Genomic DNA, 13,812 nt, shown 5'->3' on the forward strand with positions numbered 1-13,812 from the left:
CATTCCAGGAGCCACGAGTGAAGCTGAGGTTGAGAGACGTATGGAAAAAAAAAAAAAAAAAAACAACAAGAGGAAGAGGAAAGAAAAAAATAAAAAAGCGAGAGAGAGAGAGAGACCTGTAAAATATTGCACTCGAAGCTACACAGTTATCCCCGGCAGCACAGCGTCACCTGCGACCGCCACCTCGCTCGCTCGCTCTCTTTCTCCGTTTTCATCTCCATGGTGTCTAATTCCAGTGGAAAGTATGGGATCCGCGTTGTCAGGGGCAACACAAACAAAAACCGACAGGTATTCCAATAAATCTCTAGTTGGCTGATTTTTATAACATTGCGTCAGCTCGCCGCTTCGGCTGCCCATTGTCAAAAAGCAGAAAAGTATGCCTTCAGCTCGCAGCTCACAAAAATAAAAAACAAAAAAACAAACGTAGCTGAGAACGACGGCGACAGGGAATTCTCTCAGAGGTCCTTTAGTTTATCCAGTATAAATAACACGACAGACACGTTAGCACGATGACATCAACCGAGAGGAATCCAAGAGTTAGGAAATATTCAGTCGTCCTGAAATACAAAAATAAAACATCTTTGCCTTTTTTTTTTTTTTTTTGTGTGTTCTTTTTAGTCTGTCGTTCTTAAAGAGAAGTGAAGTCTTTAAGGTGATTCTTTTAAGAAGCTTGAGAATATTTTTTTTTTCAGGTACAGTACCCCTCCCCCCTCCCTCCCCACCACCTTTTCCTCCCTCCCCCCCCCAATGAGGAACTCTAGTGCTGTCCCGTTGGTCCTATCAGTTCCTCTTGGGGTTGGGTTTTAATCGCCGAGCCCTTCGTGTCCGCTTAGTTACTGTGGTGAACCGAAACTCCTCCAGTGGATCCACCCTGCCCTTCGGCTGGCGCTTCATGAAGTGGACTTCCTGTTGCCTCTGCGTGGTCCGCGAGCCTTTCTTGGGCCGCCCCTTCCGGTTGAAGCCGAGGTACCATCCTTTGTACTTGGCCGACACGAGAGCCGTGTAGTTGTTCTCCAGGAATTCCTCGACAAAGACGCACTCCTGCTTCCTTCCATCGGGCTGAGAAGAAGACGACAGAGAAAGGACACGACGTTAATTATTAACATGACAGCATGAGATATTTTTTTTAGCTAACACCCAGGCTTATTTCCATCGCATCAGTGTTTTTCTACCTCTGACTGGTTTGTATTTCCCAGTTTGGATTCAAATGAGGATTAAGTTTAAAAATGAGATTTACGTTTGGAGAACATGAATTCCCCTTCACTGTGATTATGAGCCAAAATCTCATTAGCTAACAGGCACAAATAGGCAACTAACACTTCACTGACAGATGGCATGATGTTTGAATCATGACCGAAAACAAAAACATGGCTTAAATCAAATCAAAAATGGATGTAGTCTTAATGTGCAATACCACCGAGGGCCACTAGGGGCTGGCGCAAAACCCTCCGGCTCCAGTAGACGTCTATTCAAAAAGTGTCCGTTTCACTCATTAAATGCAAGGTCAATACATTTTTTTCCACAAATCATTACGCCGTCATGAGCTAAATTCACTTCTTCCGATCAGTTTTCTGGTGGTCCATCTGAAAATAATCCCTTAATCAATTAGATATTAGGCCTAAAAGAAAGTTGTGTTTTTGCTGGTCCAGCGCATTTCATGGACCCGAAACAGCGAGCGCCCTCCTTTCAAAGACCAGGCGAGTGGTACAAGAGTGAAATGTACACTGTCGAACTAAAACAGCCCCAATACGAGGTGGGAACCGTGTTAACGCTCCAATGGGAAGCATGCAATTCTCAGCGGGCAGGCAGAACTGCCGGACAGCTTCTCGTCCAGGATCAGAGACTCTGCTAGCTGCCTGGCACGACAACAGGAAGTCAGGAAGAACTTCTTCCTTTGCAGCTTACTCATGCCAGCTGTTTCCCACTGCTTCCAGTCTTTATGCTAAGCTAAACTACCCATCTCCCCCGCTTCTATAGCTTGTAATATTTGGCAAAATATGAAAAAGTTCAATAGTAATCCCAAAAACTTTTTTTACTTATACTATTCTAACAGTATAATTGAAAATCTTAGATGTCGTGAAATTCTACCACAATCTAAAAAAGATGGTTCTTTATGAAGATTACAACTTAGTAAGAACCACTTTTGTGAAAAAGTTTGCTTAGGAATAGAGATTCACAATAAAGTCTGCTGTTTCTAGAAAGAAAAAAAAGCATTTGATTGTTTAAAAAATTTGGGATGTCAGCAGAAATCTCTGGGACAGATCAGAAGCTGGGAACATGAAAACAAAACCATCTGTATGTCTACACTGCGTTTATGTTTTCCTGACATTTGGGTGAAAAACCTGCATCGGGAGTTTGAACTATTCTGTCAGTTCTTGTGACTTACAGGAGAACATCTTTTCTATCATTAATAAAACTTAATTGTAATTTTATTGGATTTTTTTTTTTTTTTAAATAATCCTACAGCGGTTTAAAGAAAGGCGTCGATTACATTTTTATTAACAAATGAGGCCGCCGTAACTGTAAAAAAAAAACAAAAAAACGTATCTAAAACAGATGACAACAACGGGAGAGAAAAACGTTGTGTGAATCACTGCAGCTCCACCGATGTCGTGAGCTATTAATGCAAAAAAAAAAAAAAAACAACAACACACACGTGTGCTTCTCCAGACCGCTTTCAGACGTTTTCAAGCATTAACTTCTTTTCCACGTCGAAGCGGCCGTCCGCGGAGTCACACGCAGTCGTCCCGCGCTCGCGGCCACCTGGTGTGACTAAGTGATATAATTGCAACGGCATTCCTCCTAAGTGACCATTAGTCTCTCAATGCATTGTGGTGATTGCAGTCCGTAATTGACTGATCGAGTGTCAAAGGAGTAGGCCGATTACGTAATGGAAGAATGGCTGTGAGTTATCAAAGGGGTTTTGTTGGGTTGTACAAAAACAGCAGGAGAAAAGCCGAGGCTGCGTTCAATTCAGCCCGGATTAAGATCTCCAATTGAAATATTCATTTTGATATCGGCGAGCGGGCAATCTTTGATGGTCCTTTTTTTTGTTGTTGTTGTTGTTGTTGTTGTTGTTGTTGTACTTTACCAAAATAAAACCCGTAACGTACTCACCCTTCCAACTATTTTGCCCTTCTCGTTCATGCAAATGTAATGTTCGCTCTCTTTTCCCTTTATTCGAATGTGGCTCCCGAAGGTTTCCGTCTCGACGACAAGGAGAGCTGGAAAAGGAAACGAAAAAGTAGAATCAATTACGGTCGTCTGTATGTCTTGTAGTACACATGAACATGTGGCACAAAGCTTCCCACACATTTAAACACATCTGGCGTGCTGCAACATTTTCAGGGCTCCTGTACTTTTTTTTTTTTTTTTTTTTTTGTCAAGCACGGAGCCTCACATCGAAAATTCATGAATAAAATAAGTTTATTTAAAGAGTTAATTAGTTGTGTTCTTTGTGGGTACGTTGTCATTTTTTAATCATACGTATAACAACAAAGCAGTCAACCACCACTATTAGTTACACCAGTGATTTAACTCACGTTAACTCACTTCATTCATGTCAAAGATTACAGGACGTATTGACCTCTGATTATGTTTTTAGCCTGTTATTTACTATAAAATGAAAAACGGGTCACCAGGCCAAATAGTTCCAGTCTTTCAAAGGTGCACGAGGTGTAAAACGTCCTTTACGCGATAGCATAGGTGCATCAAAACAACCACGTCCGTGTCTCTTCGACCTGACGCAGCAGTAATCCACTCTAAAGACGCATCCCGGTGGCTCTTTTACCCCCCCCACCCCCACCCTCCATCCCCACCCCCTCTGCTCCCATCCCTAACGTTAACCCCTCCGCGAGGTCACCTTTGTCTGCGCTCGCCTCCTTTTTCGACCAAGCAAAGAGATCTGCCAAACATTTGTGAAGCGGTTATGTTGCCCCCCTCAGGATTAGGTTTCAAGTTCCCCCTTTAGTCTGTGCTCACTCAATCAAAAAGTTAAGATGATCCATTTGTTTAACACACAGGGCTATTCAGTGGCACTCAAGGGAGCAGAGGAAGAATAGTCTGAGGGGACGGGATGGGCTCGGGGGGGTAGAAGAACCCCCCCCCCCCCACTCTCCCTCCCTCCCTCCCACACACACCCTAAAATCCAACCTTGAGAGAAAAAGATGGGTCGTAGGTGACCTGTTGGAAAGGTGAAGAAGGAAGGGAAAAGTTACTCCCTCTCGGTTTCTACATCTCATTTAAGGGTCTAAAGAGCAGCAGCTCTTTTGGGTTTTACCATTGGATAGATTCGTCGGGACCTTTTAAGGAGTCCCGGAGGAAGAACGAATCCAACCAGACTGGTTTACACGTGAAGTAAATGATGTCTTTAAGATATATTTCTACTCTAAAAGTCAAGTTTCTGACTCATTTGAAACACTTTGGCTTTCTCGCTGTGAACTGGACCCAAAAATCCAACCTCAGGTATGAAGCCTCGACCCAGACCATCAGATAAAACAATATTTCCCCTCCTGACTGTGAGTTGTCCTTTGTCCGTGACCCCATTCCAAACATTATCTCCAGTCTCTCCGAGTAACCCACCAATGATTTGATCTTAAAAAAAAAAAAAAAAAAAAAAAGAATCTGGCAGCGGAAGGCATCTGCAAACTTAATTAGATACTGGAGTCATAGTTCCAGGCGGAATCTCGCTGTCATCAATACCGCCAAACAAGTGGCGGTCAGTCGACAAAGGAGGGAATGTGGTATTTTCATTTACAGTGTAAGCGCTTCGAAACCAAAATCCACACAATCCACAACCTTAAAAATCGACAAATGTATGAACAGGGAACTTCGATAATCTATCTGTAGTCTTCTTAGTGCAGGAGTTGACAATGCTCCTTAACGCAAACGATTAGGGTCTTAAACATGAAATGGTGTTTTCATTTGATCCGATTCAAAAGTTAATATATTGAGGTCTGTGAGCCCCTGTTGCAATATTCTGTGTATAATTTGGGGTGTTTTATTAAACCAGCCGCAGGGTTTACCAATGGCGGCCCATAAATGGTCAAAAATGGAAAGTCCGAGTGAAATCTTGACTATCGGATCAATATCTCTTTCGAACAGACTTGCAAAGCTCAACTGTGAACCTCGACCGCCTTCATTTACGCTCGCGCCGCGCTGCTTTCCTCATTGTGCACCGGCGCGATATGGATAATGTGGCCCACGGACATTTATTGACCTCAGCGAGAGGCCACCTGTCAAAAAAAAAAAAAAAAAAAAAAAAGCAGGAAACTCCAGCTTTAAGTCCAGATTGCAGCTTTTATCAGTTTAAAAGCCTTCGCGGCGACCCACCATCTGCTCTCGGTGGACAACAGGCATCAGTTACGATGGACGGTTCTGGAAAAGGATTGTTCTAGTCTCCTAAAAATAATGAATATGCTGCACTAATACCGAAGAATAATTCCCCCCCCACCCCACCCCACTTTAGCTGTACAAATATGGACCTTGGGGTCGTAAAGCTCTGCGGTGAAGCAACATATTTCTTCCGCGGCGGTTTGTGGCCCTTTTTTTTTTTTTTTTTTTTGCCGCGAAAAAAGCTGCAGCGACTGAGAGTGAATTAAGAGTGTCTTTGCTCTGTGAGTGCAAAGGAGTTCACAGGTGCCAGGTACTGCAGCTGGATGGGGAGGAGGAGAGGGAGGGGGAGCGGGGGAAGGGAGGAGGGGGAGGAGGGTAGAATTGGCAAAGCCTCATGGGAAAAATTGGATCTGCTTCCACTCAAGCTCTAACAAGCAGTGAGGAAACTTCGCCTCGGCGCATCTGCGACTGAACACAACTCACTCAGAGGCATTCAAAGAACCAGCAATTTCAGAGCCGTGAGTCAGCTGTTATGAGCAAAACTATCTGCAGGGAGGCACAACACGCGTCCCATTGCTTTTTGCGTTTGCGCCGCTACATCAAAAGAGGGCTTCGCTGGCCATCAATTTACACGTTTACCGCATTTGTTTTGATCTAAAAAGGTAAAAAAAAAAAAAAAGGAAAAAAAAAAGGTCCCTACGGAAAGCAGAGGATATATTCAAGGTTTATAATGTATCTAAAAAGTTGATTTAGGAACCAAATCTGCCAAATACTTTTTGACATCTTTAAGGTTAATGTTTTAACATTTTTAGCATGAAGTACTTTTAATCTGGGTCAATCAAACTACCCCAAATTTAGTTTCCTGAAAGGGGACAATACAATTATCAGGTTTCACCGATTTGCAATCACAGTGACACCATTTTATTTTTTTTTTTTCAACCATAAGAGACACATTTGAGGAAGGTCGAGGACTGGTTTTGCTGAGCGGCAAACATAAAAACGGCAGTTTTTTTTTTTTTGGGCCCACATTAGAAAGAAATTCCCAGCGATGACCTATAACTCTATCAGGATCAAATTAGACTTGCTCTTAATACCAAAACGTCACCGTAAACATCCACTGCAAGGTCAGCAGTTTCCACGTTTTCATCCACCCCAACCGGTAGTTGGTGGCTTCCAAAAAAGTCAGCAATCCAACTTTCGCGGCAGCAAAACACAAAGCAGGAAAAAAACAACAACAACAACGAAAAAAACAACACCTCGAAACAACGGGGGTAGTAAACAGCCAGACCGGTCGGTGGGGCGAGAAAACGTGGCCGATCTAGCTAAAGTGTCGGGTGAGATGCACAGGAGTTCTCCCATACCATACTTGCCCCCATCATCTCCGTTGGCGTTGACTTTCTTCCCCAGGATCTGGACGTGCTTGCCCGTGGTCCTGCTGTAGAGCTGATAGATCCGGACCTGCTTGCGGCTCAGGTCGTCCGGGTTCCTCGTGTGGTTCTCGATGTAAAACCTAAAATCCGCAGAGCTCTGCTGGGATTCCTGCGCGGAGCCGCGAGACAGGAGGAAGCGGAGAGAGACAGAAGATGAAGAAACGCAGAAGGAGAAGAGAGACACACGGTGAGAGGTTGTCGGAGAACGGCGCAGGTGTTGATAGTAATGTGTGCTGTTGGGTTGTTTTTTTTTATGGGCCCGGTGTGAAAAAAAAAAAAAAAAAAAATTTGTGCTTCGGGGTCTAAAAGAAAAAAACTGAAATAACAACCTGGAAATTGCGGCTGTGGCATTTTAGTGTTCCTCCTTTTGCTTTCAACTGACACATTTTTTATATGCAATGCATTTACAAGCTGCTAACTATTATACAAGACACGTTAATGAAGTCACCGTTTTGAGTAAAAAAAAAAATTAAAAAAAAAAAATCCCACGGAGCAAGTGCAAAGCTTTGTGTTGGGTTTGTATTGAGACGCAGTACTGTATATCGTTGCCTCCCCCCCCCCCACACTCCTCCCCCCCGGAGGCAACATTGAGAAACCTGTAACTCCATTTCCACAAGCAAGCCAGCCACTAGCAATTATACACCTGAAGCATCCAGACCTGTTGCACTATCATCAAACAAATATCTGCCTGCAGGCCAAGTAGGGTCCATAAATTAGGGAAAAGGCAGCAGGCAGAGGAGAAGACTTAAAGCCACAAAAATTCCCTTGAAGGCGGTAAATTTCTGATCGACTTGCACAAATCTGCCTCAGAACTCGCCAGCCTGCCTGTTCGCGGGTCAAATTAGTCAAGACGTTAAAAAAAAAAAAAAAAAAAAAATACGACAGGAAATGGGCACAATCCGCCGGCATCTCGCAAACTGCGACACCAAACATGTGGAGGAACGTATACTTTCAGAAGCCCTGGAATCTCAACTTCACGCCAGGATCTCCGTTTCCCCAGCTGTACGGTGTGGTAATTGCACAGTAATGGCTTTTTATGTGGCTGTTCTCAGGTGGCTAATTATATACACATTACATACTCCGAGTCCTTGTTATTCCAGCTTCAGCAAATTAATGACATGTAGCGAACACGACGGGAAATCGCGGCACTCGGAAGAACAAAATCCTTAAAAGTCAGAGAGGGAAAGATAAACACGCTTCTGCAAATCCTGATCCTGTCGAGGCTTCGAACTTCTTACTGGAACCAGGTGTCTGTGCGAGCTGTGCCCCCGAGGATGAGGTCTTCACGAGAACTTAAGGCGAGCTTGGACCTTCGTCTTCCACACCCGAACGAGACCGTTCCACCTCATAGAAAAGCTAAACTTGTCAATTGGAAGGAGTTTGCCCTCCGGTGCCCAACAGGTTGAGGAACAAACCAACAGGCTTCGTTTCGTGGTCACATTCAGAAGAGCGTTCGAAAGAGGAAGGACTTGCCGGCGAGTTACGGGAAATTCGGTCTAAGGAATTTGGATAACGGAGAATCTGGACCCTGAACTGGGACGCAGCTTCTGTGCTTGTTGACATTTTGGAAACACGTCCACGATATCACTTTTCGGGATTAAATATAATCAAATAAAAATGTCAATTGACCTTATTGATATTTGTGAAGTAGATATTGATTTCAAGGCGTCACAACCTGTTGAGAATTTAATTGGGGTGATGGCTCTTCTACCCGCCTGATGGGACTTTTATTTTTTACAGATAGCATCCTGGGGATTTTTTTTGGCTCCGTTTTTTTTTTCTCCATACTGGAGCCTGGTCACTTTCTTTCTTCAAGAAATGCCTTGTTTACTCCAAGTAGGAACACATCTTCCATGAGACAACCCTGTTTCACGCTTCCCACCAATAACTATATATACTTTTACAGTCGACACAACATGGCAACAAAACTAATCAAGGCCCGACCTCCCCGGGGCCCTAAAAAGTTCACTCTAACCTCCCGAAGCGTCCCGAAGTCAACCTGGACCGGGACTCAACCAAGAGACAACAGCTTTACTGTATAACAACATCAGGAAGGACCAAATCAATGCAAATAAGTGAATTCTAGACGAGGATTGGTCATTTTCTACAAACATTTTGGCACAAATCATCATCAACAATCACGACGGCGACTCTTCTACTTTTGCTCCCAACAGAGAGCACCACTCATGAAATTTTTCCCGTCTGCTGTTCTACACAGTCAATATACCCAAGAAGAAAACACAATATTCTCAGTTTTAGAGAGTTAAGCCTCTAAAATGACCCACAACGGCTGCACAAATGAGTGAAAAGGTGTCACCAGAGCAGGAACCGCGAGGCGATACTGAAAACAGAACGAAGCTGGATTCACCGCCAAACACACGGCAATTTCAATTTCAACAACCGTCTACAAACGTGTTCAAAACGCCAACGTCAGCGTCATCCGTCGTTAGCCCTCGCTCTCTCTCGAAATGAACCTCAAAGATGACGATCAAGAAAAGAAAGAAGAAAAAAAAAAAACAACCAAAAACTAACACACAACAAAACACAGCCTAACTGGGCTGCTGAGGGATTTATCCCCAAATCTCCCCATCTCTAAACAAACATAAAGGTGTGTTTGGTAGACAGTTGCATTTCATGTCGAGGGGGAAAGGCAAGCCTAAGCACATGGCTGAGGTGAACGCTAGCGACAACAGCTTTTTTCTTCTTCTTCTTTTTTTTTTTTTTTTATCACGCCGTCTCCTCTCTTCAAAGACACGGCACGAAAACGGATATGGTTGAAACTTCAAAAAGTCTGGCGCTCGTCTTTACCGAGGAAGCTTAGTTGTCGCATCCATCTAAGAGATACACCTTGCAAGACCGGGGTCTCACACACACACACACACACACACACGCACACACGCACACGCACACGCGCACGCACACGCGCGTAGGGATACAGAAACACTCTCACATGTTGGCAGTGCATTCTAAGTCAACTTCCTCCTGTGGTTGCTCCTCTTGTGTTTTTCCCTCATAAAATCACAACCACAGCGGATCATCTAAGAGTTATTAAGCAACACCAGGAGGCAGAATGGGCCAACATCACCAGGCAATATGTCGGGATGATAAAGGGCTACTCCCGCATATTTTTTTTTTCTTTTTTCTTAATTAGATGATGAGGCTGTAACCACTTTATTAAAGAGCCACATTTCAAGTGCCTTTACCGAAGATCGGGTGGTCTCTAAACCGCAGTCGACACGCAAAGTCACGCGTCACATTGGCGTCCGTTGGGTCACGAACAACATGCGATGAGCGGTCAGTCGCTCCGTGGCTTTGTTTGTGCCAGTTCTAATGGAATAATCACAGCATAGACCGACCTGCATACGATTGCAGTTTTTTTTTATAGCTTTAAAGGGGGTTGCGGTTTACATGTTCTGGTTTCTGGGAAAATTTTATTCTAAAAAAGTACAAGGCTGAATCCTCTAGGAGGTAGACCTGTTATTTTGTTCTTGAAAGCTAATAGTTTCCTGACTGGGACAAGGTAAAAAAAAAAAAAAAAAAAAACTTGGTAGCAGAACTGTGCAACCAATAAAATGTACCGTTTATTGTTTTCAAACAAATATTTCTTCCTTAAAGTTGTATTTAGGTCAATCTCAGTGTGAGGAAAGATGCCTCGTGTTGGTATGATGATTTATAATATACAAATATATGCCAGTGTATTTTTCTGATTTAATAATAAAAAAAAAATAATAACATGAACTCTAAAACGCTGCCAAACATGAAAGAAAATGGATGAGACGATGGAACTCAACCTGAACCTTCTTGGCAGTTTACCGGGTTTTAAATATCTCAGATCATAACAAGACCGAGGAAATTAATTTAAAACAACAGTACGTGGAATATTACGATCCAACACGTCATGCCCATAAACTGATCAGATAGCTCTTTACGAGGGAAGGAGCGTGTTGTCCGCATCGTGTCGGAATCACAGCGCGCAGTCAATTAGCTGAGTGGATGCCTGCAAATCATTACTGTTCAAAGTGAGACGCAACTAATAAAAAAAAAAAGAAAAGAAGAAAAAAAAAAAAAAAAAGCTGAGGCAACAAGCGCCAAACGAGCCATCTGTTCAAAGAAACAACTTTTAACCCCAGGGATCAAAATATTTATTGCACAATTCTGTTGTAAAACACTGAAAACTGCTACTTGAAATCCAAATTAAAAACAACAGGTTTTAATTTACATTTAGTCAGACGTATGATACTGATTGGAATTATGAGTAGATATCTTTTGTTGTTTGATATCACTGTAATATTCATATAATCATGCTTCTTTTTAAAAAAAAAATAAAAAAATCCTAAACTGAATGTATGTTTGCGAGTTTTTTATGATCTAAAAAAAAAATCTTGTTATTATTGTTGTGGCACACGGTATCCATCTACAATTATTGGCTTTTTTTTGTTGTTTTGTTTTTTTGCTTTTAACATACCAATCAATTCTAATTTACGAGATTATCATCAGTTCGGTCTCTAATATTGCCGCGATCGCCCTAAAAGTAACATATACCCATCATACCATCATTAAAAAGCCGGACATGGACATGCAAACACAGCACACACACACACACACACACAAAGTCGTTGAACTTGGGTGTAAACATACCTGTAGCTGGAAATAGAGTACCAGAAAATGTAAACACCTAAAGTGGAGAAGAGGGAGAGAGAGAGAGAGAAAGGAGGAGGGGAGTGAATCACAGGCAATTACATGAAAAATAAACGCAGCCTACCTGGATGACAGCAATGCACAAATATGACGCTTTTGGCGACTTCTATTGGTAAGAATGCATTAGTTTTTGTGTGCAAAAAAAAAAAAAAAAAGACAAGCGGAGATGTGGAACACTTACAGGTATATGAACCTCGAAGGCAGCAGAGACATCTTGGCTTGCAGAAATACAGCTGAAATACACCTGCTTCCACAGATTTTTCAGAGCCCCGGGAAAGGTTGGCGAAATCGCCCCCCTCTCTCTCGCTCGCTTTCGCTCTCCTTTGCGCGTGTTTTACGCACACAACTCCGGGGGTAAGCAGGAGATTGAATCCCAGTGTAAGGATAGATGACGGGAGGGCAGCAGCAGAGTTACGGAGTGCAACATTGGGTGCTTCCTTGTTGGGGGGAAAATTATCCAGCGGATTCTTTTTTTTTTTTTTTTTCTCAGCTCAGTCTTTCCCCCCCCCCCCAAACCCCCCCCTCCCCCCCCCCGATCTCCCCCGAAATAACGCAACGTCTCCGTAAACCGGTGCCAGGCGTGTGTCCCTTTCAAAAACAACAACAACAACAAAAAATCCCCACCATAAAAAAATATCCTTTGAGTTTTGCGCACTTATACCTAAAGTTACCCCACAAATACAATCCTGCTCCTCCAGAGATCACAGGCTCCTCCACTCCGTCCGTACCTGTGCGGGATTTCTACACCTTGCACGGGTCATTTTAATTCTACCAAGTGGAAAAAGAGAGAAAAAAAAAAAAAAAAAAAAGCAGTGAATAAGAAAAAAAAAAAAAAAAACGTCCGTCCACCAAAAAAACAAGTCGCTAAACAAACTTATCCAAGCTTAAGTTCTGCTTTTCAAAAAAAACGTGGTGTGGAAATCGCAGCGGTAGCAGCAGCAGCAGCAGCAGCAGCAGCAGCGGATCCCTGGAGACGTTCGGAGGCTGATGATGGCGCAGCAGTGCCTGTCAGTGGTGTTTGTGCGTCTGCGGCTCGAGATTTGGGCACAGAGAGGCTTTTTTGTTGTTGGTGGGTGGAAACATGTCAGCGGTTTGCACCTGATAGGGTAATCTTGGAGAGACCATCAGCTTGGAGAGGGTTTTTTTTTTTTTTTTTTCCTTTCTCTCTTTCGGTGGGTGAAGCGCTGCGTAAAGAATTGAACAAGGAGATGGAATACTTTTTGATCTGGTTTGATTTTTTTTTTTTATTATTATCATTTTTTTTCTTCCCCCCTCAACTAAGTTTGGGAAAGGAATTAAGTGGCATTCAAAGACAAACATAATCTGACAACCTCATTTCAAAGATCTGCGTCTATGTTTGCTTATTGATTTCCAGCTCGCAAAAAAAAAAAAAAAAAAAAAAATCTGTGTACATCCAACAACCTCTATATTTTTTTTTTCTTCATCACTTTTAATCACCATATTGTTGTTAGGTTGTTACAGTCAGTGAAAAACAGGTTTGCTGCAGTCGTAACGGCTGCAGAAACTGCCCCCCTCTGCGTGTTACTGGTGCGTTTTTAACTGCTGCTGGTTTGGGGATTGGCACTGGCTGCCACAGACCGCATTCAAATACACGTTGTTGTCCTCGAATTTTTTTCAATAATGTGCTATAACTTATCCGCATTTAAATGAAAGAGAGGTGTGAATGTGTTTACGAGTGCTTCGGAGCTGGCAGCAGTAAAGTGAGCCCACATCCCTGCTGCCATTAAAAAAAAACAAAAAAACCTTTGTGGTTCCTTTATTGTCCCATTAAAACTGGATCCTCGGGATTCCTGCGCCATTGATATTCAAAATGATTCTAAATGATTACATACATAACTTCTCATGCTGGGGGAGTTTAAAGGACCTCCTGCTGATAGTTTAGAGGGGAAAGAAAAAGAGTGTTTGACCAAGAGCCACCAGCTGCTGATCACAGCACAAAATAAAAAAATAAATTAAAAAAATCCGGATGGTATCAGGAAAATATGATCATTTCCTGTGCTTATGAGTTATGACAAGTTAAATCACAAAGCGTGTTCTGCAAAGTATATGTGGATAATGTGGGTTGATGTGGGTTTTACCCAGTGATTCATGGCTTTGTGCCTAACAAGAACCCTTGATCCTGCCAACCACAGGGCACTGTAATAATCCCTGTAGCACAAGTGATGTATAATGTCACTTAAAGCGTGACTAATTTGGCCTTGTCTGCCTTAGGGAGGGAAAATCACAGCAAAATGGAGCAAACAGCAATTAACCAGACAGATCATTTGATGATTTCTTTACACACACAAGGCTTTGGGATTGTTTGATCAAATAAAGGCGAACATTAGCT

At 42.8% G+C, this 13,812-nt stretch overlaps 1 protein-coding gene across 1 annotated transcript in view; it reads right to left on the minus strand.

Moving 5' to 3' along the window:
* Positions 1–758: 758 nt before the first annotated feature.
* fgf24 (fibroblast growth factor 24) overlaps positions 759–13,812 on the minus strand; it is a 118,013-nt gene continuing 104,959 nt past the window's right edge. Inside the window, exons 2-6 of the mRNA XM_069716511.1 lie at positions 11,644–11,929; positions 11,403–11,439; positions 6,696–6,873; positions 3,118–3,224; positions 759–1,059 (exon numbers count right to left, since the gene is read on the minus strand). Of these exons, the coding sequence (XP_069572612.1) occupies positions 781–1,059; positions 3,118–3,224; positions 6,696–6,873; positions 11,403–11,439; positions 11,644–11,675 (633 nt within the window). The 5' untranslated portion in view covers positions 11,676–11,929 and the 3' untranslated portion in view covers positions 759–780. The remainder of the gene's footprint in view (positions 1,060–3,117; positions 3,225–6,695; positions 6,874–11,402; positions 11,440–11,643; positions 11,930–13,812) is intronic.

Source organism: Brachyistius frenatus, unplaced genomic scaffold (assembly GCF_029030835.1).
Source record: "Brachyistius frenatus isolate BFR_SWC_R1_liver_20210118 unplaced genomic scaffold, ASM2903083v1 Contig_158, whole genome shotgun sequence".
Taxonomy (NCBI): Eukaryota; Metazoa; Chordata; class Actinopteri; family Embiotocidae; genus Brachyistius; species Brachyistius frenatus.